The 27,410-nt window shown below is 29.2% G+C and overlaps 2 protein-coding genes across 4 annotated transcripts in view; one reads left to right on the forward strand and one right to left on the reverse strand.

The window, feature by feature from the left end:
- Positions 1–21,361, reverse strand: part of Fbw5 (F-box and WD repeat domain containing 5) — a 101,950-nt gene extending 80,589 nt beyond the window's left edge. The window contains exons 1-3 of one of the 2 annotated variants that reach the window (XM_075356281.1): positions 21,110–21,361; positions 18,184–18,398; positions 14,164–14,321 (exon numbers count right to left, since the gene is read on the reverse strand). In XM_075356281.1, coding sequence (XP_075212396.1) covers positions 14,164–14,321; positions 18,184–18,398; positions 21,110–21,120 — 384 coding nt within the window. In that variant the 5' untranslated portion in view covers positions 21,121–21,361. The remainder of the gene's footprint in view (positions 1–14,163; positions 14,322–18,183; positions 18,399–21,109) is intronic. The other variant, XM_075356282.1, reaches the window with a different exon arrangement.
- Positions 21,362–23,323: 1,962 nt separating this feature from the next.
- LOC142319240 (FAST kinase domain-containing protein 5, mitochondrial) overlaps positions 23,324–27,410 on the forward strand; it is a 45,695-nt gene continuing 41,608 nt past the window's right edge. For both annotated transcript variants that reach the window (XR_012755145.1, XM_075356283.1), the window contains exon 1: positions 23,324–24,327. Coding sequence is in view for 1 of the 2 variants with exons in the window: in XM_075356283.1 (XP_075212398.1) it covers positions 23,534–24,327 (794 nt within the window). In the remaining variant the exon portion in view is untranslated. The remainder of the gene's footprint in view (positions 24,328–27,410) is intronic.

The raw sequence follows: 27,410 nt of genomic DNA on the forward strand, positions 1-27,410 counted from the left end.
TAACAATAAAACCAAGCAACATCCAAGAACAAGCAAGAAGTCCAAGTGGAACATCACATCCCCTTAGCGATTCTTTCTTTCGCCAAATATGTAATAAAACTTTCTAAGATCAACTATTCATATAATCAGAACTGAAACTCTCTCGACTCCAAACCGATTTTAATCGTATCAAATGTAAATCTGTGATGGAATAATGACTCCATTTAAAACAATTTAATAGTATAATTAGCCAGAAAACAGTATCATACCTCCTACATAGACAAGATGATTACCTATAACAGGGAGTAGAGAACACGCTGCCAATATTATTTGTCCAATGAGTCACATCTACTTTGCACTCATTACAAATGGTGTTTGATAAGTCTATTTGAAATCAACAGATGCAACTCATAGTACATTGTCGAACCCATTCTTATTTTCCTCCATTTCTACTAGACGCATATACAGAGCATCAGATAGATACATTCATAATTTTGATGTTACCAATCGTTTGAGTCATCGGTTGTAAATTAGTCATTTTAAGTATTGTAATTTATGAAAAATGAACAAAAGAGAATTTTATAAGATGATCAAACATTACTTTTTGAAATGGCACATGAAATTAGATTGATATTGCATGAGATCACCAAGACAACTGGCATCTCAAATGAACAGGATAATGATATTTTATATGAATTTTTACAGTGTGAAAACTGTCCACAAAATGAGTGCTGGATTTGCTCAAAATTGATCAAAAGCATAAACACATAAACATTTCTAAACACAATTACTTAAATGTAGAGGCTGCATCAGTGTAGATTTTCGAGCAGTTTTGCAGTTTCACATCACCTGACGAAACTTGAATACACCACTACTGACCTGAAACCAAGGAACAGCCAAAACAGTTGGTTGCAGTCAGTAAACTCGCTCCAAAGAAAACAAAAATCATTCCATCAGCAGGAAAGGTGACTGCAAATCTCTCTCTTTTGGGATGCTTGCGACAATTTTTCATTAATTATAAAGAACTGTAAAATGGTAACCAACCAACATGATGCATATTTAATGATCATCTAAGTAAGGAAATAAAAAAAAATGACCACATATGATGAAAAAGATGGTTCTTTTTCACAAAGACATTGCATTGGCTAATCTCCTGCAACTGCAACAGTAAAATTTTTTGAATTACTCTAAAAAAATGTCCCGCACACTCCGTATTCACCAGATAAAGGTATTAAAATGTTATTTTAATACCTTTAAAATGATATCTGTTTCCAAATATGAAGAAGTGGCTTGCAGCAAAGATTTCCACTAAATAAATGATGAAGTTACTGCTGAAACACCTGCCTAATTTGAAGACTAATAAATCATGCTATAAGGATGGAACAGAAAAATTTGAGCAATGTTGAACTGACTGTACAGATTTGAAAATAGATTATGTTGAGAAATAAAAAAGAATTTTCCCAAAAAGTCTTTACCAGTTTCACGACTAATCAGACCCAAACTTATCTCCCCTCTCCCATAAGAGTAGAGCATGAAAATTCCAGCTCATATCTGAATTCCTTTGAAAAAAAAACTAGCTTGTGCTGCCTTTATAAATTCAGTATGTTTTATTCATATGTTTTTTATTGATTAGGGGATATTTATTTTCAATAATTTCGTTGAAGGTGGCTAAAAGTCAATGAATTATTCCATTATGCCTTAAGTTAATATTATGATTTTAGTTATGTGTTCAATTTATTTGTTGTTTATAAAATATTCCTTACCGCATATCAATTGTTTCTTAAATAATTAATTAATGTACAAGTTATATGATAGGACAGCAACAAATAAGTTATTACTTAATGGATTGTTTTGTCTTCTTTAAGCATAAAATGATTTTTATGATCTAATAATTAATTATGTTCATAAATTAAGAAACTAGTTTGTGTGCAGAGTCTGTGTGTTGTTGATGGATTTTAGTGTTGCTGAATTGTGATTTTAGGATGAGTGGGGTTTGTATATGTTCATTAGCAAGCATTTTTTTTAAATATTTCACTGATGTTTAAAAATTTATTCTCTTTATTTTTTGTCGAAATCCATGCAAAATTTGAAAATTATACAAAAATAATTTACTTTAAGGAGGGTCCGGGTCCTAAAACAATTTTTTTTTACTTTCCCAGCTATACCGATATATACTGCTATGGCAGTTATAGTTGGAAAGTGTATAGATAAAAAAAAAAAGACATCTAAAAAAATCAGATATTTTTAAGTTTTATGCTTTAAGACTTTAGAAAAACAAATTTAAGTAGATTTGTAAATAAATTTTAAACAATCTGAAAAAGAAGATTTTTATTCTAATGTTCCCACATCCAAAAATCAATTTTTGTCAAATGGACGTTAGCTCGTATGTGTGTATGTATGTATTTTGCTTGTGTTTGATCTTATAACTCTGAACCCCGCTGATAGATTTTCTCAAACTTGGAGTGAAAAAATAAATTTAATTTTTGTAAAAACTGGAAAAGGGGGTGGGGATGTTTTAGCCGAAATATTATTTCAAATCTTTGCAAAGGGCACTTAAACAAAAAGGTTTTTATACAATACTTAAGAAGTTATTTTTATCAAGATCACAAATTACCAAAAATTTTTATTTAATATTCCCATCCCAAAAGATTACTATACATTTTTATTTTTTACAATATAATGATTCAGAAAAGGAGTTAATTGAATTTTTTGCATCTACATTTATTACATCAGTAGACTTACAAACCGCTATAACAATTTTTTGCCCGTCCCGTTCTTATCATCTGTGGTAAAATATTTTTTTTCAATTTAAATCCATCTTGCAAATTACTCAGTGCATTTAAAATATAAAACACTTAATTTTTTGACAGCTCTTACTGTTTGATACTTCTTGAAAAAAAAATTAGCCAAAAATTTTCACCCCCTTCCTACAGAATTACAACTGTTTATTTAGAATTATGGCTGTATCTTTGTATATTTTAACAGTTTTAAAAAGTTCTTTTTAAATTTATTATCACCACTTAGGAATTATTTTCTAAAACATTAATTTTACCCGAATGCTGGTTCCACTTGAGTAATGGAAGCCCCAAAATAAAATAAAATTTCTTTGCAATTTCAATTTTTTAATGTTCAAAGCATATTCTGTTAAACAATAAAAGTCATTAAAATAACTTAACACCCCTCCCTGTTAGGGAGATTTCTTTTTTTGTGACATTTTTGTTTAAATTTAAATTTTATTTATTTAAAATAATTTTGGGAAATATTTTAATCATTAAAAAAAAGCTCCCAAATTTTCAAGAAGTCGAAAACATGTTTTTTAAGATTGTGATGCTAATACAGTAATATTATAAATTTTAGTTACTGCTTTTTTTTTTGAGCATTCTGACTTTAAAAATTAAAGTTAAAAGGTCTAATTTAATCAAACAAGTAATTTTATATTTAATAAAAAAAATTTTAAATCAATAACATTAAAATTTATTACATTACATTTTTTTAACATGTTGATGAAGAAATAACTGAAGCTAACTGAAAATTTTTGGTTAATATTTTGTAACACATTCGTACATTGTATTTTTTCTTTCTCCTGGCTGTTGAAGTTTACATTTCACAGATTTTTGGATATTCATATTTCATATGAATGTTGTCAAATTTTTTAATCATTAAAACATTCCTCTTCTCGTTTTTCCAAAATATATAGATGTCATAAAGTCTACAGAAAAGAATCCTGAATTGTAAACAGTTTGGCTTTGAACTTCGTGAAATGTTTTTTTCATAATTCTACCATACAATTTGGATAAAAATTTTAAATCCATTTTCTTAAGGTGGAATTGATTCAAACTGTAACACACATGAAATATTTCACCATAATAATATGTACTGATCCAATGCTGAAGTAAATTGTTTTCTAAATCCTTTATGCTATCAAATTGTAATAAGATTGGAACATTTTTAGAAGGACTGGTTTTAAATGATAAGGAAACTGAATAAAATATGTTTCTTGTGGTTCAAACTTCTTAAACCTTTTTACAATATTTTGAAATTTTTATAACAATAGAATTAGCAAAAAAAGTGGATTAAAAATTTCTACTAATCTTTGTATTTCTTCGAACACTACATCTGTTCTATTGTTCACTGCAAAAACAATTTTTAAATATTCAACATCAATTTCATTTAAATTTATTTCATTACTGAACTCGATTAAATCTTCATTGTTCGGTTTATCATTTTCATAATAAATATCAACAATTTCTATTGAATCGTTTGCAAAGACAATACCTTATTAATATTTTACAAATTATATTCATTTTCATTTATTTCATATAAGAAATATTTAATTGAAAAATCATTTGGATTTAGATCTATAACATTAAACGATAATGAATTATCTTCAATTTCTTTTGTATTTATTATCCGTATTGTTAATTTTTGTTTCATGCTTGTATATATTAGTATTTTTCCTAATATCAGATCCTAATATTCATCAAACAGTTAGTTTGATGATCTGAGAAATACTGTTTTACTTCGATTAAAATTTTTTTTTTAAATGTTCAATCGCGAGTCATATTTTTGTTGAAATTTCATAAATAAGTTGCATGGAAAACTTAAGTGATGTCATATCTAACATTTTTTCCAATAACACATTAATATTGAAAACTCCCAGCCATAAAATGTTTTTATATCTGTCAAGAGGAATTTCTTCAGTTAAAACGTATAAATATTCTAAAAAATTATGTACAGGAGATCCAGGTGATATGTATCCAGTTATTAAGGTAAATCATATCTTTTGATCAAAATAAGGTAAAAACATGACTTATTATGTTCTTTTATAATATACTTTTTAATTATAATAGCCTTTTCAATCCAGGTGCTGCTTAACATAAAATCCCTGGGATTTTTATAGATTTTATTCAACCACTGTTTTAATTTTTACATTTCTGATGCATTGTCATAAACTTGACCAGTGTACCCAGGAAAGTTATGCAGATCATTGTCTGTGTTTTTTCATTGTAAATGCATCCTAAATCCTGAATCCTGAATAAGTGCATACAAGAAGACTATTTTTCATCAAAAGAAAAGTGTAAAAGATAAAGTAAAAGGAAATGACAACTATTTACATATTTAACAACATTTTGATGGTCTGAAGAATACTGAATTTCAATATTGACATAGACTTCTTCAGAATTACTCTGCGTTTTACTAACATCATTTAATGTCATTATTTAATCTGCTGCGACCTGTGATAACTCATCTTCACATGAGAGAAGTAGTATTCAGTAGATTTTTATATCCTGAATTAAGAAGTTCCATCAGGTTAAGCCAAACACATAATCGGCATAGGTTTGACTTCTGAGTTCAATATTCAAGAAATATGTTAGGTCTCAAATCAGCTTTTCATTAATATCCTTGAAATTCACTATCTGAATTTGAAAGATAATCACTGCTATGCCGAAAAAGGAACGATGAAACTCCTGGACTTGTGCCAGGGGCAAAGTAGTTTACCAACAACTTCAATATCCTCTTGATTTCATTCAAAACTTAATTTTGGGGACACATCCTTTATCTAAACATTTCTTATTTTAGACAATGCAATAACCTACTTCAAATGAGATCATTTGGAGGAAAAGAGGTAAGAGAAGGGGATTTCACTAATACTTTTAAAATACAGGGCCAAGTTTATCATTTGATTGACAGTTTACTCCCTAAATTTGAAAAATTTCCCTGATTCCTACAGATTTATTTTGACTGAAACCAATCAAACATAAACTAGACTTTGAAACGGGGACTCATTGAATCATTGAAAAAGTTTTACAAGATAATAATATCTCATAGAGTTTCAAGTATAATCTTCAATCGAGGGCTATAAATGAATTAAGCAATCTGAAATTGATTATTTATGCCGACTGGATTCCAGTAGGTAAACAAGAGGCCAATATAATGCTGTATTATTAGCGGATGAAGACAAAGGTCCAACAGATATTGTGTTAACATGGTTGTGATGATTACATGTTTCTGAGCTTCATCATTCTTACAATACATTTCAGTACCTTCTAATGTTTATAAAAAGAGAATATGGATTATATAAGTACCCAACAACAGAATAATGTCAACCAGGCAAAAACAGTTCCTTGCAACAACTTTATGCGTCAGACAAACAAACTGTATCACCTGCAATATTACAGTAATTTATTTAATCAATACAGTGTTAATACCGATATGACAACCAAAATGATTTCTTAATGACTGAATTTCATATGCCACAATCAGATGAAATTATACACTGAAGATTATGAACATCTATAAGATGCACTTAATGTTGTTGCTGATTTTAATCTGGTTAACATTTGTCAACAAGTTATTTTCCCTTCAACAATCTCCGGTTCACCAGGGGTTATATGAATGGAAAAAACTCATAACGCTATCACACATGTACATAGGATTATCCCCTGTATAGGTATAGAGTATCCATTGTATATGTAATGTATCATATGCTATACATATGTACAAAAGGTTGTCCTGATTTGTTAATCACTTATACCTCTAACCCAGACTAGTCTGAAATAAAGAATGAATTATTTGGGGATCAACAGTCATTCAATAGACATGACATTAATTCTACAGTTTTCTATCTCAAACTAAAGAAATTTATGAATCTCTTGACAAAAAATTGTTTTGATCCAATTGAATGTTACATGAACACGGTTGAATGGCAAAGACCAGGTTTGCCTCACTGTCATTTACTTTATGGTTACAAATGAAAATTTAGCCGGGTGAGATTGGCAGAACCATTTCTGCTGTATTACCAAATAAAGAGAAAGAACTTTTTCTTTTTGACATTGTATGCCAAAATATGATTCATAGTCCTTGTGAGTAGTTCAACTGATATCACCTTGCAAGAACAAAGGAAGGTGTTCTAAAGAATACCCTTGCAATTTCATATGAGATACTCAAACTGCATATATTGTTACTGTAAGTAGTCATGGTAATTCGGTACGAATAGATAACAGTTACATTGTGCATCTATTCTACATTATCAAGAAGAATTGGTACCAGATAAATGTCAAGTATTGTCACTCAATTCAAGCAATTTATATATATTTATGAATAAAGTATGTCAATAAAGAATCTGATCAAACTACTTTTTCTGTTTGGAATGAAAAGGATGAGGTGAGCAACTATATCGATGGTCATTACATATGTACATCAAAAGTATTTTGGTGATTTTTCAATTTTTCTATTCGCAAAAAAACATCCAGTTATAATCCATTAAACCGTACATCTTGAGAGTAATCAATGTATTTACTTTATTTCACTGAGAATAATATTCAACAAGTCATCGACAGTCCGCAGAAAACTACTCTGACCACATTTTTTGAATTGTGTTCATCAGACGATTTTGGTAGAACCTTTTATATTATGAAGTTCCATGATATGATTTTTTTTTTGAACGATAAATTTTCTAGAAGAAAATGTGGACAGGACGTTGAAGGCTATCCTGGAATCAAAAAGAATTCAGAACTTGCTAGTTTACACAGTTCATCATAATCAAACTGAATGTTTTCATCTGAGGATGTTATTACACAATGTTTGAAGCCCAACTTCATTTAAGAGCTTTAAAACTTTAAACAACAAACCGTAACCTTTATCAAGCGGACTGCCATGATTTTATAAAATTGCAATATTAACTGTAAGTAACTGTAATAGGAGTTAATAAAATATGGAAACCCTTAAATAACTTATAACATGATCAGTACAAACGTCATTTTGACACTGATGAAATTTCACCAAATTGTCTTTTTTGCGTAAAATGAGACTGACAAAAAATTGCCGGACTCACAAAATTGAGTAGCAGCGCATATGATGCTAGTCTGTTCATCAGATCTGTTGATAGCAATGAACACATTGAAACCCACTTAGTGTTCAAAATCTAGAGTAGCTCCAGTCAAGTAAATCTCTATTCCTAGGTTACAGCTGAATCTGACTCTTCTATTATCTCGTTTATTCAATAAGGTTAACTGTATTTTAGGTATAAGATTTGATTCAATCCATTTTTGGTTGGATTCTAAAGTAGTGCTTTACTGGTTGTCATCGCTTCCTAATCGATGGAAGGTATTCATCGCAAATAGAGTTTGCGAAATTCAAGAACTAACTAAGGAATGCTTATGGAAGCACATTCCTTCAAGGGATAACCCCGCAGACATCCTGTCATGTAGTTGCATTCCGGATGCATTAACCTCGTCACAACTCTGGTAGAATGGTCCGTCTTTTCTGAAGGAAGAGGAGAACGCCTGGGCATCGAATTCGCCTATCATTTCTATGATTCCGTCAGATTTGCTGAAGGAAGAGAAGTCCAGCAAAACTAATGTGTTTTCAGTTGCTCTTCAAGCTACAGAAGCTGTAAAACTTTCAAAACCATTTTTTTCGTTCGCACGAACATTAAACATATTTTCATATTGTCGTTTCATTTACAATTTAAAAATAATCGCATATTGTCAAATCCTTCTCCGGAAGAAATGTATTCCACGTTGGAAATACTTATCCGTCATGGTGGTGGCATACATCTTATCCAGCTCCACTTACTCCTGGACATTTTCTAACCTTCACTCCTTTAAGTTCCCTACCTGATCCTGATTTCTTAGGCATTAATGTAAATGAACTTACTAGGTAGCAGCTTATACAAAGAATATTGAAAGACTTTTGGAAAGCATGGTCTATTGATTATTTACATTCCTTGGAGCAGAGGAACAAGTGTAAAATTTCAAATAATAACATTTGTGTTGGCAATGTAGTTATAATTAAAGAAAGTAATCTTCCTCCATTGATGTGGAAATTAGGAATAATTTTTGAAGTGTATCCAGTTAACGATGGCAGTTAAATTAGTTGATGTGAAAACTAATGACGCGATAGTAAAAAGAACTATTAATAAATTGATTGTTCTTCCAAATTTAAAATGCTTGCAATGACAAGTCATTTCGAATGCAATCAATGAGATTTATTTAACGTCCCCCTAATATATTTGTTTATTTCAATTTAATTTGGTTGTAAACTTTGTCTTTATCAATATTAGATTTGTCGAGTTAACTTTAATTTTTGTACTTTCAAAATTTACGTAATTATTTTATGTAATACTCTTTGTTTGCATCTTAAGTTTTATTTCATGTAGTGTATCACAGAATTATAATTAAGGTAATTATAATTGGTGGGCGGTATATTCCATTCCATGTCGAGTCGTCTGGTGTTGCGATCTAGTGGGTGCTAGCGCTCAACGGAGAGTTAAGCTCGTACTAGCATTCTATGTTCACATTTTTCATTTTGTCCGGATGGAAAATCAGTGTTACTCATAATTACTAGCATTTGGCACTTGAATCTGATCCAAGGCGGTCTTGTCATACTCTTAGTCCGGATGTACTCCATTTTTTGTTCGGATGAACGTTTATTGTTCAAAAGCTTTAATGTTTTATTTAATTTTATATTTTTTTTTTATGTCAATTTATACATTATGTTACAATCCATTTCATTAACTGTTAAGACGACAATTCATTAAACCATTATTCAAAAAGTAACACGGCGTTGTTTTCATTCATCACCTATGAACATACAGTCCAACCTCGCTCTAAAATCTAACAGATTGTAATATACTATTTTAAAGGTCATTGGAAAAAAAATTGACTAAACATCAGGGTACGACAGCTGTTATTAAAATTATGACCCATTTAATGTTTTTCATGGCTAGTTTTAAAAGTGGTACATAGTATCTCTTAAATAACTGATCTATAGTGAGGAAAACCTCTTTCCATTTAAAATGTTTAAGTTGCCATCCTAAAGGGACTCCTGAATGTTTGAGTGTGACAGTATCATACCAAAACATGGACTGTTTTAAAATAAGAGAATTTGAAAAAATTTAATTTTCTGTGTTTTAACTGTTGAAATGTTATTTAAGGGTTTCTACATTTTGAACACCCATTATAATTACTTACAGTTGATATTATTGCTATTTTATAAAATTACTAGCATCCCCTGTCATGGCTTCACTCGCAGTATATGCTTATGGAACTTCAGAAACTGTAAATAGCTTTTAGTAATTTTATGTGGGCTGTTGCTCTCAGAGTTGTCACTACTAATAACCTTCTCAATAAATTAGATTAATTTGGATGAATAACAACTTTTCAGTAAAGTAAAATTTCATAAAACCTGATAAAAATAACAGAACTATGTAACTATTGGGTAAATTTCTTGTTTTGTCACCCGTTTGTATCAAGATTATCTGTTTGTATGTTATATGTATCCTACATATAAGTTACATGTCTCCTAGTTACATGTATCGGATTTAGTTGGCTGTAGAAGAAACACTTCGAACATAGATCTACTACAATATGATTGAGAATTTAAGCTTGCAACTTGTTAGTAATAATAAAAGAAACTGATGGGAAATTGTAAATGTTAATATTGAAATAGTAGAATGGTAGGGATCATCTCGGGATTTGACCCGAGACTATGAAACCAAGACGGGTTTCTTGTAGTATGAGTAAATTATGAGTAAATTCTTGAATTATGAGTAAATTGAACAGGCTTAAGCAATGAAAGATAATATTGAGTGCCTAGAAGAATGTCGATTTGCCAAGGAATATTAAAATTAAGATCGGCAAGAAAAAGTTGAGAAGGAATTTCCCCGTAAGTTACGTTTACAAAATCATTAGGTAACAGACCTGTAATAGATGGCAGTACATGACATTTCAAATTAAAATTAAAGTTTTCATACCTAGAATTAATATTTAAATCAACACTTAGCTTAGATTTAGTAACAACATTATTAATAACTGTGATCGGCATTAAAACAGGTTTGGTTTGAAGCCCAAGTTTAGCAGCAAACCTTTCAGTACAAAATGAAATCATCGAAGCAGAATCAAGTAAGACCCTGGCTTGGATGAAATTACCTTTTTATCTTTTACATTAACGACAGCTGTTGCAAGTAAAACAGACTTGTTAGAATCTGATTTTAAAGTACAAAATGAACTATTAGCCGAAGGAGCTTGATTCGGCTTAGAAAATTTAATTGCTGACTCTTGCAGCATTTTATCTAAATGAATTAGCATATGATGCTTCTGTGAGCATGTTTTACATCAACGATTGCTTTGACACCTTTTCACAATATGCTGTTTACTTAAACAATTAAGACACAATTTTTTCTGAAATGCAAAATATTTCCTTTCATTAACATTATAACTTAAAAGTTTATCACATCGATAGAATGGATAGTGCTAGTTTTACATAATGCGCACATAGAATTATTTACATAAAATACATTTTTACTAGAACTAGGTTTTGAATAATCATATTTTTGCCACTAAAACCTACATTAGACAGCTGTACCTTTTCATTAAATTGAATCGTGTCAGTGGATTCAAGTAGTTTGCACTTACATTCTAAGAAAGTAATGAGTTGTTCTAACTTTGAAAATAATGAATTTTCAAATGTTTCTTCCCAGCCTCTTAAAGTATTTAAATTCAAGTTTTGAGTAATTAACTGTATTATAATAAATTCTAAATAGTCAATATTTAGATTCTTCAATGCATTAATATTTGAATTAACTTGGTCAATGAACGAGCAATAAATTTTCAGAATTTTCCTTCTTTAATGATTTTAAATTAATGATTTCTAAAGCATGTTTAGCTATTAGCCTTTTGTTATCATAATGAGCTTTAAGTAATTCTACTGCAGTTTCATAGTTTTCAAACGTTACTGATAAATTTTTTATTAAATCAATAGAATTGTCTCTTAAGAAATTTGTAAGATAATAAAATTTTTCAACATTACAAAATTCTTCTCGGTTATGAATTAAACTATTAAAAAGATCAAGGAATTTATGCCAAGCCTTCACATCACCATGAAAGGGCTCAATTTGTATAGGTTTTTAAGAAATTGGATTAGGTTTGTTAATCACTTTAGTTGCATCAGTTGCCTCTGAAATTTTGAAACGATTTTCTAATATTTTATCTTTTAACTTAAGTTTATCAAAAAGGTTATCATAAGTGTCTCTGACTTCAAGGTCCTTATCAGTTGCATCTTGGTGCAATTCGATTTCAGATTGAATATCGAAAAATAGTTTTTCGTATTCTAACAGTTTATCAAACTTAATGGTAAACAGATTGTAATCGCCTGAATTAAGATCAAAGTTTTCAATGAATGTTTTTTAATTTGGCTATACTATTCTTCATAATGCCTCGTTTTTTAATTAAATCCTTGAATTCCATTTTTATTGGAATCATACACAAAATAATATTAAATTTGAATGAAACAAAGTTATTATAAAATAAGGTTAAAAGATAAATGTCATATACAACACTATTGTTAAAGAATAGCTTATGCATAAAGTTGAATGAACTGGCTTGGTTGCAAATATGAAACGATATTGCCAACATCTGCTGTTTGCAGGTCAGCGAACAATAGAAAGACTGCCTGAGATATATACGCGCATGTTTTATACAGAGTGATAAAGTGAAATTTGTTGAAACTGGAATCAAGGGTTGGTTTCTTATAACTGGCAAGCTTCATAGATACAATTTTAAATGTATTATAAAATATTGAAATAATTTAACTATTGAAATATTCACAAACTTGAATGCTTTAGTAATGTTAATTTTTAATTGCACTTTTAACATACACCTTAATTTTTTGATACACTTTTTATAAATAAATTATAAATACCATATTGTTGACTTGGTTTGGCCTTATCGAAACCCATGGATGACTGCTGTAGTGCAGCTAAGTCTGTATCGTTAATACAGCAACTTGACGATGAAATTTTGGTTAAAAGATGCAGTAGTCGATCCAGTAGGTATGGTGACTTGACTATCTGGTTCTTTAATGTGAAGACGAATGATCATAAAGAGATGTGGTAGTTCCATCAACTTAATTATCCGGCTATCCACTAGATTGATTTGGCCAATTAACAATTCGGTTGATTTATCCAGCCAATTAACAATCCGGCTTGCAATGAACATGAAATCTGTGGTAGATCCGTTGACTTGACTGTCCAGCCCGGAGAACCATGAAATGATAATACATTTTAGAACAAGGTTGGACTGTATGTCCATAGGTGATGAATGAAAACGCCTTGTTGCTTTTTGAATAATGGTTTAATGAATTGTCGTCTTGACAGTTAATGAAATGGATTGTAACATAACGTATAAATTGACATATAAAAATAAAAAATATTAAATTAAATAAAACATTAAAGCTAACGTTCATCCGAACAAACAATGGAGTCCACCCAAACTAAGAGTATGACATGACCGCCTTGGATCAGATTAAAGCGCTGAAAGCTAGTATCTATGAGCAACACTGATTGTCCATCCAGACAAAATGAAAAATGCAACTGCGTGGGATTCTAACGTTGAATGTTAGTACGAGCCTAACTCTCCAGTGAGCACTAGCACCCACTAGATCGCAGCACTGGACAGCTTGATGTGGAACAGAACACAATCCTACAATTTACATTACAAATTTTTGAGTTGCTCCCCGTAGGGGCTCCTTGGTGCTTGGGATTTTGTGATTTCATACCAAAACATAAACTGTTTTGAGATAGGAACATTCCTAAATTCCATTTTTCTATGTTTAACTGTTGAAAAGTAATTTAATGGTTCCCATACTTTAACACCCTGTAAATTAACCAAAACTAGCCGAGGTAAAATGATTCCACTAAAAATGTAAAACAATTTCAATTACATGAAACTCATACAAAAGCTATTTAAAAAGTTTGTCAATTTTGGCTAAAAATAAAAAAATTCTGTGTGGTAGTTTAAATTTATGTTTTTAATCCTGTTTAATTTACACAATAAAGTAAAATCTAATACTGCCTTGTGCTAATTATCAAAGATACATAATGGAGCATCGCCAAATGATATGAGATCCAAGCATTAACATGGTATGCCTCGCCTAACTGACAAATAACAACTATTTCATGGCAGGTATCCCATGATGACAATTCCCTTGGGAACACATTGGAATAGTATACACCTTATTTAAAAATACACATTACATAGGAAAGCATCAAAAGAACTAATTATGAGATTGATTTTCCTAAGCATCTGATACATGACAATATATTATAGTAAGTAGTACGCAATAATACTGCAAATTATTATTTTTTTTTTAATATACTACTACTAAAATGTTTATTATACTTACAACTACATAACCATCCTTGGATGATGTGGCGAACATAGTTCCATTATGAGCAAAACTAACATGCAGCACTTGATGACTGTGATTAACTAATACTTCTGCACAAACAGTAGGGGTTTCATATGACAAACGTTTGTATTCACCTAACCAAGAATCCTTGTCTGAAAAATTAAAGATAAAATGTTAAAAATAAATAAAATATCTTATAATGAAGAAAACAGAAAATGAAAATTTTTCAACAGAAATGATTAGTGAGAAAGAAGGGAGAGAAAATGAGCATGATTTATTAGTTTTTCAAATTAACAAATACCTACAGCAGTCAAGAAAATTAATTTTGACACGCAGAATAACGAATAATTTCAGAATACCCCTGTAACAATACAAGAAAAACATAGCTTGTTACACATATAACATCATAGTATAGATAAATATGTAAATGAAATCACGACGTATACTTAAAACAATAAGCTTGTCACCATTATAAAATTTTTCTTATGCTTATATGTATATCCTGTCTGAAGTATATAAACTTAAGGGCTCCCTCAAAAATTAAGAATGAGTTTTCAATTTACAAAAATGGACTGTCACATGACAGATTGGCACCCATGAGTATGAGTTATGTAGAACGATATTTGGAAAATTAAAAATGCATTTATTCTTTAAACATTACAGTATCCAACTCTAATCAAACCAGACAATAGAATGTGTAACTCCAAACATATAGCAGCTTACAAGAAAGGGCATTATTAAGCTTCCATGGCCAATTTTAGTAAATTACTGATTTAAAAAAAAATCTTCACATCAATTTATTTAAAATACAATTAATAAGATTTTCTTCTTTTACAGAAACAATAGTAGACACTTAATGAATTTTTACATAACACTAATAAATAATTTTAAAAAACTATGATTTTTCTGCACCCCTTTAATGTGTGTATAAATATGTGCTAAAATGATCATTAATGCCTTCAGATAATGAATTTTTTTAATTTATTTAATATATTCATGAATTTACCTTAACATTATTTCATGTGTTTATATTTAAAATAATTAGTAATCATATACACTCAATCTCTTCTATACTTTTATTTTACAATTACTTAAGTATTTTGTTATGCTGCTCTGATCAGAGAGTGCAAGGTGAAAAGATAAAGATGCTATGATTTGCTGATGATATAGTAATTCTAGTTGAGAGTAAAAAAGATTTAGAAGAAACAATGAATGGCATGAAGATCCATGCAAGAACTACTCATGGAAATAAACAAGAACAAAATGAAAGTAATGAAATGTAGTAGAAATAATGTAGATGGACTAGTGAATATAAAAATAGGAAGAGAAAAGATTATGGAGCTACAAGAAGTTTGTTATTTGGGAAACAGAATTACTAAAGATGGATGAAGTAGGAGTGATATAAAATGATGAATAGCGCAAGCAAAATGAGCTTTCAGTCAGAAATATAATTTACTTACATCAAAAATTAATTTAAACATCAAAAAAACATTTTTGAAAGTATACGTTTGGAGCGTAGCTTTATATGGAGGTGAAACTTGGATGATTGGAGTACCTGAGAAGAAAAGATTAGAAGCTTTTGAAATGTGGTGCAATAGGAGAATATCAAAAATCAGATCGGTAAATAAAGTGATAAATCAAGAGGTATTATGGCAAACTAATAAAGAAAAAAGCAATTGGAAAAGTATAGTTAAAAGAAGAGACAGACTTATAGGCCACATACTAAGGCATCCTGGAATAGTCAGTCGCTTTAATATTGGAAGGACAGGTAGAAATAAAAAAATTGTGTAGGCAGGCCATGCTTGGAATATGTAAAACAAATTGTTGGTGATGTAGGATGTAGGGGGTATACCAAAATGAAATAACTGGCACTAAATAGGGAATCTTTGATTAGTTGCATTAAACAAGTCAAATGAAAAATGTGAAGTCAAGCAAAAAAAAAAAATGTGATTTATGTTCCCTGGTGATTGTGCAGAGTACTATCAGTCAAATTTAAGATTCTATGATAAACCTTAAACAATAACTTAAATTATATCTGATAGAGGTTTATCATAAATAAAAAAATTGCTACACACATCCCAAAAATTGTAAATAAACAAGCTAACAATGATAAATATACTTAAATAAAATATATTTAAAGTAAATATATAAAATATATTTAAGTATATAAATACATTTAGAATAAGTAAATAAACAATTCAGTAAACAAAACTCTTAACACAAAAAACATGTTCAAGAATGTTTTACAAAAGATTCAAATTTAATCTAGGCTCATTTTAATTGTTAAACAATCATTAAAAGTTAAGCAACACAATCAACACTATAAAAAACTAACAAATTAACAATAAAAAAATTAATTAATTAATAATAAATAAACATGGCCAGGCCAAGTAGGAGGTTTTAGTAGTTTAGATTGGCTTTAGGGTTTCACTATCAATATGGATTGTCAAACATGATAGTTAACATTGGTTAGTTTATTTTTAAACACAGGTAGAAATGTTTTTATGGTGTTTTTCATTTTGCTTTATTATTAATTATTATTTATTTCATATTCATTTAAGTTTCCTTTATTATTTATATCTACTTTTATTAATTCCTTCATCTCTTCTAATAACTTTACAATTAAACTACATAAAGTTTTACATTTTCATCTTTTATGGAAAGTTCTTAGTTTTTCTCTCTGCCATTTTATTTTCAGTAACCATTTAACATAGCTCATTCTTTTTAATTCAATTAATATTTTAATTGCAATTTAATTAAAATAACAGTACTGAATAGACACAAATATAACACACTTTTAAACATATGTAACTACAAGTCTTTCTATAAAACAAAAAAAAAATTTACTATGTACTCATCTCAGATTCTTTTGAAATTTACATTTTTTTTCAATTATTTATAAGACTTTTGAAGGCTGAAAGGCATAATATCAAAATTGCACTTATTAAACTGTTTTCCTTAAACCTGCTGCACCATTTCAAAATAACAATGAAGATGGTATGATATTTATATGTATAAAAGCATCATGGTAGGGATATTTCATTTGAACATAAATTCAGCAATGGTCTGCAAAATGGTGTTTCTAATTACTAAATCAAGGCACTTTCAACCATATGTTTCTCAATAATGTAATACCTCAGTGCCTTGATCTGTTAACAGCACTAAAAAAAAGTTTTGTGTTCCACATTCATTTACTCCGAAAGCCCATTCAATCTGAATTATTCATCCCTGATTGTAATATCTCGGCCAAATTTTTCCAAATAAATCTCTACCGTCTGACCGGAGCCCAACAATTTAAATTATTCTACATGATACTATGAATAAAATTTCACTTAGAGCTCCACACACACACGCACACATATCTGCTTTGACATTTTTTAACTCGCTGTACAGAAAATCCTGTTGAGGTTATTCCTGTTGAGATCTAAAATATTACAAATTAACTTAGTAAGTTGTTATTTTCAAACTACATATTTTTAAATTGTTTTGACACTTTTTTCATTTATTTATTATTGTCATGCACTTCTTATAGTTGAACATACTATTTACTTGGTGGTAACCAAGTAAAAAAATGTGGTAACCATTTGGTTACCACATTTTATGGACAGTATTATTATAAATGAAAGTACAAATCAGTTTCAGTTTTAGTTTGTCTTGAGAAATCACTATAAGATCACTATTTGTACGTTTGCAATTACGACAAGAAAAAACAGCATCATGACTGCGTAAAGCCATGACTCAACACATGAATTTTGAAATGGTATCAGGTGGAAAACTGATTAGGTGGCCCTTTAGATAATGCATGTACATAACATAATGAAAAAAACTGCATGTACATAATGATAATGAAAAAAACTTAATTATATTATCTTTAGATCTTTGAAATGTTAAATAAAATTAATTTTATATAGATTTATAATAGATATTTCAATTTGAAAATAATTGGAAACGGGTATATAATAGCAGATAATAATCACAAATCTTTAATTTGATAACAATAATCAGAACACTTACTTGGCATAATTCCAATACTAAGATCTATCTTAAAATCTCTATATAACAAATGTTTCCACAAAATTTCATCGTAAGAAACTCTATTCCACGATTGACAGGTAAGACCAACATCAAGTAATTCTTTAGCAGATAAATACTGGAAGATATGTAAAAGAATTGTATCTGGCACATAATTCCAACTGCTTCCTTCCTGTACTTCTTTTTCAGATTTCTTACTGCAAATACATAACTAGATTAACACACTTTATTAAAATTATAAATGTAGAAATCACTTTAAAAAAATATCACTTTACTGTATTTATTGCAGAAATACTCAATGCAATTGCATAAATCAAGTAAATCACATAATTACTGTTATTAATAGTGTACCAAAAGATTCCCTTAACAGGCTGACTATTATGAGACCCAATTCTAGGTCTTAAGTTATATGCGGTTGGGATGCGAGACCCACTTTTATGTCTCAGTGTAATAATGATTTCCATTTGCTAAAGGTCTTTATTTCATCTCATTTTTTGGGATAAAAAGTCACATTATATTAGAGCAAATTATGACAATTCAAATAAACTTAGCTTCTTTGTGCATTGCCTCATTCAGAAGTACTAAAAAAAAAAAAATCTACTCTTTCGGAAGTCTTTCCCACCAAACTTTTTTTTGGAATTTCCCCCAAAGTTTTTTCTATTTTATTTTTTTTTTTTAACGATATATGACGAATTGCATGTATATCAACATAACCTACACTCGCTAACCTCATCTAATAACCTTAAATATATAGACAACAATGATGCTTTAATGATGGCTAATAAAGTTTGTTGGATTCTCTTATTTATGTGAAAAAAGCTTATAACTGTAATTGGTGTTAAAAGAATCTTTTAACTATTTTAAATTTACTACTTTCATTAGAAATATTTAATTTTCCCACATCAAAGTTCCGTTTTATTTATGTTATTACAAAGTGATACAAAAAAAAATAAAAAGTTGAGCGGTATAAAAAAAATTAGATGAAAGTATTTTCCATGTGCATTGCAAACCAAACAAAACCTACTTTCTGCGGGCGATGATAACGTACACTTCCGTTTTTCGCCCTAAAAAAAAAAAAAAAAAAAAAAAAAAAAAAAAAAAACCTACTTTCTTGGAATTTATTACTTCAGATGACTAAAATGGTTTTTCCTTTATTTAATCCATTTAAACTAAACAGAATATTGTAATCATAAGACCCCATTCATGTCTCATTCACTGAATTTATCTCTTTCTTGAGGCACCAATTTAAGTCTTACTCACTGAAATGTTGAGTTCCAAATTTATGTCTCAATTTTTTTTTTTACTACAATTTTACAGAATTTATGATAGAATGACTTTTTTACAGAAAATGTACAGATTAAAAAGAAAAAAATTGGGAAAAAAACTTTTGTAGTATAGTGAAGTGTTTGTTTTGGGTGTAGCAGTCTACCTGTTAACTGGATTAATTAAGGGTTAGTCATCACAACCATCTTAGAAAACGTAGGCAATAAATATATACTTGAATAACTGAAATATTTGAATATCAAAATGCATTCTAGCTTCAGAGTAAAGTTTAACTTTTTCTGTCAAATTCAATTTATCACCGCAAGAGTTCATCATCTAATAAAACAGCCAGAAATGTCCATCTTACATGCAATAGAAATACTATTATTATCATTAATGCAATGCTACGTTTACCAGATAAAGCTAAACATGAAACAAATAAAGATATCAACCCAATACACAGAACATACAAAAACCAGGATCTCAATACTCTTGTACGCTAAATAACAAGCAATGCCAATAATTGTCTGTTTTACAAGCTGACTGAAATTATTATAAGACCACTGATGAAACAAATGCATCATAGTTCCAAAAAGATTACATTAAAGCACAATACATTACTGTAATATACATATTAAATGCAGTGTATTTTTTTAATTTATTTTTTATAAGTTAAGGCTTATTTATGTTCAGTTTAACCTGGTTGCTTTGACATAAGCTGTATTCTGGTTACTGGATTCAATTATCAATTAACAGCATGTGCTAAGGCTGGTTTGGCAAGATCTATGCCTAATTCTTATGTACCCACTAATAATTATGGTAGCCTACATCACAATTTCACAATAAAAATCTTTATAATTAAAATTCTAATAAGAAATACTGAATTACTGTTAAAACAACATTAAACAGGTACGGTCTGAAAACTAGTCGTTCTCAGACCTTATTCATCTTTATAAGATGAATGTTTATAAGTCTTTGGCAGTACATGTCCATAAATTGCACTCTTTATAGCCCAAAAAAAAGTTTTAGAAAAACAGTTTTACTTAGAAGGCAAGTGAATTTTTAACATTTAATACGTTAATTTTATATATAACTATAAATTGGTTTGTTTCCATACAAATATAAATTTTGTATTAATAAACTTTTTTTCTGAATAGCCAGATTTTGGCATCACAGAGATACTTCTATAAACTTTTGAATGTTTAAACATTAATTTTTTATCATCTTTTCATATACACGTTGCACAACAATTTAAGGGAAAAAAATTAATTCCACTGAAAAATATAACCAGTCACAAAAAATTATCGTTTTGAATTTGCAAAATTTCGTATAATTTGTTAAAAACTAAATACCGTTTACAGCGACACAAAACATATTACAGCAAAACAGATACTCCAACATTTCCAGTGGGCATTTCACTAAGTGTTCATTATCATAAGAAATATTATATCCATAAGATCTAAAAAAAACACAGGAACACTGATTACAGCCTTGGAACATAAACAAAAATTAAATTATTAATACGACATCTCGCCGTCTTTATAAAAATCTCGTAAAAAATTTAACTTGTTATTTAGTAATTAAATATAACTTTCGCCAATTAAATACTTTTAAAGAAAATAACAAATTTAAATAAACTTCTTACCTATCGTTCATGGTTATGTACAATAGTTATCTATATTCAGTTTATTTATAGTCTTATACCTGTATTATTTATACGGAAAAAACATTTTTTCAATGATCAAAGTTTATTTAACTACAACTAGCATTCTGCAAAGCACTTAGAAATTAATGGAGATGTAAGCATAAATCACCTTAACCTACATATTCATACAAATGGTTAAATTCGTATCTGCCGTGCCAGCTGTTAATAATACGACTAACCGGGCACAGTGACATTTGATGATGTCTAGCCTCTGTTATTCTATTACTTTCTCCAAAAGCGCGGTTGTAGGAGAGCGCTAGTAGCATTATTTCATTGTTCTGTAGAAAAAAATTGTAGTTGGTTATAAGCATTGAAGCATATGTACAAAATAATTTGACCAGCTCCTCAGCAATTGACTATTTTTAAACAGCAAATAGTGTAATTATATTAATTTTCAATGGAATATTATTACCTGACAACATATGATCTCTCAACTTAAAATAAATTTATCTATTAACTCCATAAGTTATTTGAATAGAATGGAAGATTAGACATTACATAATTTGCCACTTATGTGGGAATTACAAAAATTAGCAACAGTACAAATAAAACAAGCTTTTACATAATCAAATGATTATTTGAAATGAATTTTGTAACAAGTGAAATTAAATCATTAACTGCAAACTTGAATGAAAAATCAATCATTTATTTTTCTTCAACTACCTATTAAAGTTTACACTTCATCAGAGAAATTTTTGAGTTGTAAATAGCATTCAAAGCAAAGCTACGCAGGAATCATACTTATAAATGATGGAAATATTAAATAAAGGGAATAATAATACTCTGCTGACCTCTATGATGGAACAGTATCATGTCTTTCTCTTTCATTCAGAAGGTTTTGGATTCAAATAATGGTCAGGAATACATTTTTTATAAGCTGCAAAGTTAATCTGTTCATTAAATAATTAAAAATGGATGTTAGGCTGTTGTTATTGAAGAAGATAATAATTAATGACAACAGTTCTCATGGAATATTTTCTACTAGATTTACTGATACCCATCATAGCTTTTATGTTTTGTTTTTTTTTAATAACGAGTATCATTAATTTATTATAGCTGTTAATAATAATGTATTCTTTGTCATAATTTTGGTAGCCTGTTCTAAATTTAGTCAAGAAAATAACTATTTCATAATATTTTACTATCATTACATAATTAAAATTTATTAGAGTTGATTGTTTTATATCAACAATATAAAACATGTGTTACATTATATCATATATGAAATGTTGTATACTGCTGTTGTATTGAGGAAACATAAAATTACCTAAAATCAAGATTTTATGTTTTCACCCTTTGTGGTTCCTAATGAAAATGTTTAAAAATTAAACTTTTTAGCAACAAGCCAAACCAGATTCAATGTGTTGAATGCTTTAACTACTTTAAAACATTCTCAGCTGTGTTTGCAACCACTTTCAGTGAATAAAACTAAAGTCTAGGCTAGTTACTGAAACTGAATCATTGAAGATGGTTGTGAAGAAAGCTAAAAATCCTTTGAAGTTCAATTTGTCATTACAAGAGTTTGTTTTTAAATTTGAAAAAATGTATTTTACTGAGCAGATTCTGACTAATTCAGTTCTTTTGTTTCACTAGATTTCATATTTTGTCTTATCATCCAACTGATGTTTCTTGTTTGAAGGTGAATATTCTCAATTTGTTCTTGTAATACACAAAGCAAGCAAAAATAAATCCTAAACTAATTAAAATAAAAAAATAAACCAAATAAAAAATAAATACCAAACTAAATAAAAAGAATGCTACATATAGCATTCATACAGTTAACAGAATAAAAATGTTTAGTCTCGTAGATTGACTTAAATGCAATTGAGGATTAGACAAAAATAAATTTTAGAAACTTATCAAAAGATTGAATAACAGTTTATTGTGTTAGGAAGACAATTGAATTGGTTATAACTTTTGATAACTATTTTACTTAAAATGTTATTTTCTCTCGTTTTCTATTTTATAAGAAAAGCTTTAAAATTGTGGTTCTGGAAACTGTACGGAATAGCAGGGGCTAGACGACAGATTTATTCGATTCTTAACGTATATTTTTACGCAGACCAAGATTTCAATATTTTGGAACCACAAATAACTAAAAATTATGAACTACGTATAATTTTATGATACATCAGTAAACGTTTAGATACACACTGAACGCTTGAACAAAAATTTATGAACTTACTGCATCGTAATTAGAGTTCATCGATCGTTATTTTAAAATCTATCGATATTGTATGTAGTGGTTTCGATTGTAGTTACCCATGTGCTCAGATATTTGTTTTTGGTTAAGGTTGTGCAGTTTAAATAGTTATTTATATTATTATTGACATTATATTTAATAATTTAGTTGTTATACACACCATGTTAGGTCGAGTGATACCCAGATTGACTGTGTTAAAGTATGCTACTGACTTACAGTTTATGCAGTTTAGATTATTTTGCAGCCGGGAGAGGAATTTCATCGCACCTTCTACTGTTCTATCGTTTAATTTGACTAAAAATACTAGGGATTTGTGCTCACAGTCATTTCTAAGTGATTTTAAAAAGTGTGAAGAATGTTTTAGGCTTTTTTCCACAATTGTTCACCCAAATGTAGATGAAGATTCAACTTCAAACAAAGGAAAAATATATTTTGAATTAGAAAATGAAGTGTTTCATAATTATTTTGAAAACAATCAAAACTATTCTGAGACTATTCATAGGAGTAATACCAAAATAGATGGTTATGATGTTACAGAAGAACAATTTAAAAGTATCATTGACAAAGATTGTTGGACTGGAGAAACTGTTGATGATTATTTTACTAGTTTTGTGAAAGCTGCTAAATATTCTTCTAGTAAGAATTTTAAACCGATTTCTGACCCAGTTTTCAAACATTTATGTGATGCTTTTCCTTCTATGTCCAGTTATTTCACTGATGATCAATTAATCAAGAGTTTCATATGTTTGCAAAATTGGCCAGAAGCACCTGGTGTAAGAGAAGAGAATTTTCTGAAAGTATGGAAATCATTGGATTCTGTATGTGTTATGAGAATTACAAATTGGAATTATAAAAAGCTATTGTACATGATGGATTTGTGGTATAGTTTGAAGTTAACCAGGTTGAGTTTATTTGTTAGAAAATCAGTTCTTAAATGTATTCAGAAAGCTAGAAGGTCAGTTCATTTTTTAAGCTACTTTTTAATTTTATATTGTCATTTTTATATTGCTATATTGATTTTATTTAGTTACTGTCGGCTATTTATCTAATTGATATAATTCAGAAAATTAATGTAACCATTATAGATAATTTTTATGCTAATTTGAATGAAATTTTAAAATCTATCAATTAAATCTAATCTATTAGTTTATAATATTATAAATTGATTTTTATTATATTGGTCAAAGAATCATGTAAAAAAAATTTATTAACTTTTTATTTGTGGTGATCATTTTTCAGGAAAATTCATGTACCTTTCAGTTCAAACAAACTTTCACACAATCCATTGTCTTTTTCTGAAACTTTACAAATTAATATTTTTAGATGTTGATTTAGTATCAGTGTGTTTAGCCTTTGATGCGTCTAGCCTTGTGATTCTAATATCTTGAAATTAAGCATGAATTCCATTGTGTTTTGAATTGCTGCATTCTTTTTCAAAATATTATGTATTTATTCTTAGTTGAAATGTTCAGCATTTTAATGAAAAAACCAAACCTTTTGTTTTGCAGGAGGAATTAAATATTTCTAAATGTAAATTTTTGTTTAATATACTACCCACTGAAGAAATCATTGTAAAAAGCCTTTTTTTTTTTTTTAGATTGAAATTAAAGTATGGTCATATTTCAATCAAATAAATAAATAGATTTCCTTATATGTCATAAAGGTCAATTAAATTTTCTTTTGATATAATTATAAATTTAACTACAAAATTATATGATTGAAAATAAAGGAATGTACTACTTAAAAATGTTAAAACTGCAAAAAAAATTAAGTTATAACAAAAAGTAAGTAACAATTGAATAATAAAAATTAAAAATTTCAAATATATATTTTCAACTTAGCATTGTATTGCTTGACACACCACATATTGACACATAAAACTTTACCTGGATTATCAGCTATACGATAGTAACATGCACACTTGTGACTCAGGCTTAGTAAACCAACTGCAGAAAGAAATCTCAGCTGCAGTCTCTGCAGTGTCAGGCTCTTCAGAAGTCTAACCCCATTTTTTTTCTGTTTAGCCTCCAGAACCACCATAAGGTATTACTTCAGAGGTAGGCTTACCATACGTTCAGGATTAGCCTGCACAATCTTCATTTTGTAGTGCTGTCTGGGGTTTGAGAATTTTATGACCGGTGAGGATATTTTTTAATTGTAGACCTATATGTTCAACATCGCGTTTTAAACATTCTCTTACGGCCGTGCATCTCTCAGCCAGCCTTGGGGCAAGTGCTGATGTCGATTTTGACGAAGGTCAAATCGAAGGTCTACCTACCAGTCTCGCCACAATTTTTTACTTAGTCATTTGGCAACACTACAGGGGCAATGTGGTTTTATTGTTTTTGTGCGTGAAGTAACTCATTTACACATTTTGATCATTTTATCTCTACTCATTTTTTGTCTCATTGTTTAGCAGTGGGCAAAAGAAAATGTGTGTTAACCTGCAACAGGAATACACATTTTTGAATTTGTGTAATAACCGTAACAATGAATGCGTTTGTTGCACACTATGTACTGGAGAATTTTCTGTTGTACATAAAGAAAAGGGTGATATTGAAGTTCACGTGTAAACAGCTAAACATAGGAGTGCTATTAATGCTACTGCTTCAGCAAACATAAGAGATTTTTGTAAAGCCAAAGAAATTTGTAAAGCCAAAGAAAAAGAAATTTTTGTAAAGCCAAAGATTTTTGTAAAGCCAAAGAACTGTTATTGTTATTCCCATAACAATAACAGTAACAGTAATAACAGTATATTACAATAACAGTGTATAACAATAACAATAACAGTGATCTCGAGTGTGCTGCTATAGAATCTACATTTTCATACCACACTGCTGGACACGAACTCAGTTTCAAATCATCAGACTGCACATCTAAACTAGTTAAAAAGTTACATGATCCAAAATTTTCATCTGGTAGAACCAAAACCGAGGCAATTATTGTTAATGTTATTTCGCGATTTATACTTGATAATGTGTTATGTTCTTTGGAAAACATTAATTATGTAACAGTAACGATGGATAGCTCAAACAGAAGTGAAGAAAAACTTATGCTGATTGTTGTAAGATATTTCAATCTGGAACAGGGAATTCACGTTAACTTTTAAATTTCAATAAAGTGTCAAGTGAAATTGCTCAAATGTTGACTCTGTATCTTTTGCAGTGTGTGAAAAATACAAACTTGAAAAAAAGTTGGTTTGTTATATTGCTGATAACATTAACAGTAATTTTGGTGGTGTGAAGAGAAAGGGGAATGAAATTGTGTTCAGAAAAGTTCAGTGATTTAGATAGACCTATTTTAGAAATTGGTTACTCAGCCTAAATTGCACACAATTCAGTCCAAACAGCATGTGATTCTCTAACCCTGGACATAGAAGGTATTGTTATAAAAATTTATAAATATTTTCACATATGTACAGTAAGAGTAACAAAACTTAAAGAGTTCTGTGAATTTGTGGAAACAGATTACAAAAAAGTATTATCTCATAGCAGCACAAGGTTCCTTAGTTTGTTACCTGCAATAGAAAGAATTCTTCCCATTTTTGATGGCCTAAAATCATACTTCCTATCTTGTGACAAATGCCCAAAATTATTATTTGATTTTTTTGAAATTCTAGAAAGTGAACTGTTTTCAAAATTTGTATATGGTACTCTACAGTTATTTAATAATGTAGTTCTGAAATTGAAAGGTAATTCTATCACAGCAACAGAAGCATTTCAGACATATTCTGAATTAATTTGTCAACTTCAGGAAAGAAAAACCCACAAATTTATACCACCTTCTGTCAAAGAATTGCTATGCACTCTAAAAGAAAATAATGATGTTCAGGAACAAAAACTCTTCTCAAGCATAGAGAATTTTTATAATTCTAGTATCTAATACTTAGAGTTGTAGAGAACCAGTTGTGATAAAGTTAGTAAGTTTCAGTGGATAAATTTAGGAACTGAAACTGTCTGGTCTGATTTAAAAGAGAGTGCACAAGTTGTTAATGAAATTATAAAAGATTCATAAATATTGATGATGACCTATTATTTG

This window comes from Lycorma delicatula, chromosome 2 (assembly GCF_047948215.1).
Source record: "Lycorma delicatula isolate Av1 chromosome 2, ASM4794821v1, whole genome shotgun sequence".
Classification (NCBI taxonomy): domain Eukaryota; kingdom Metazoa; phylum Arthropoda; class Insecta; order Hemiptera; family Fulgoridae; genus Lycorma; species Lycorma delicatula.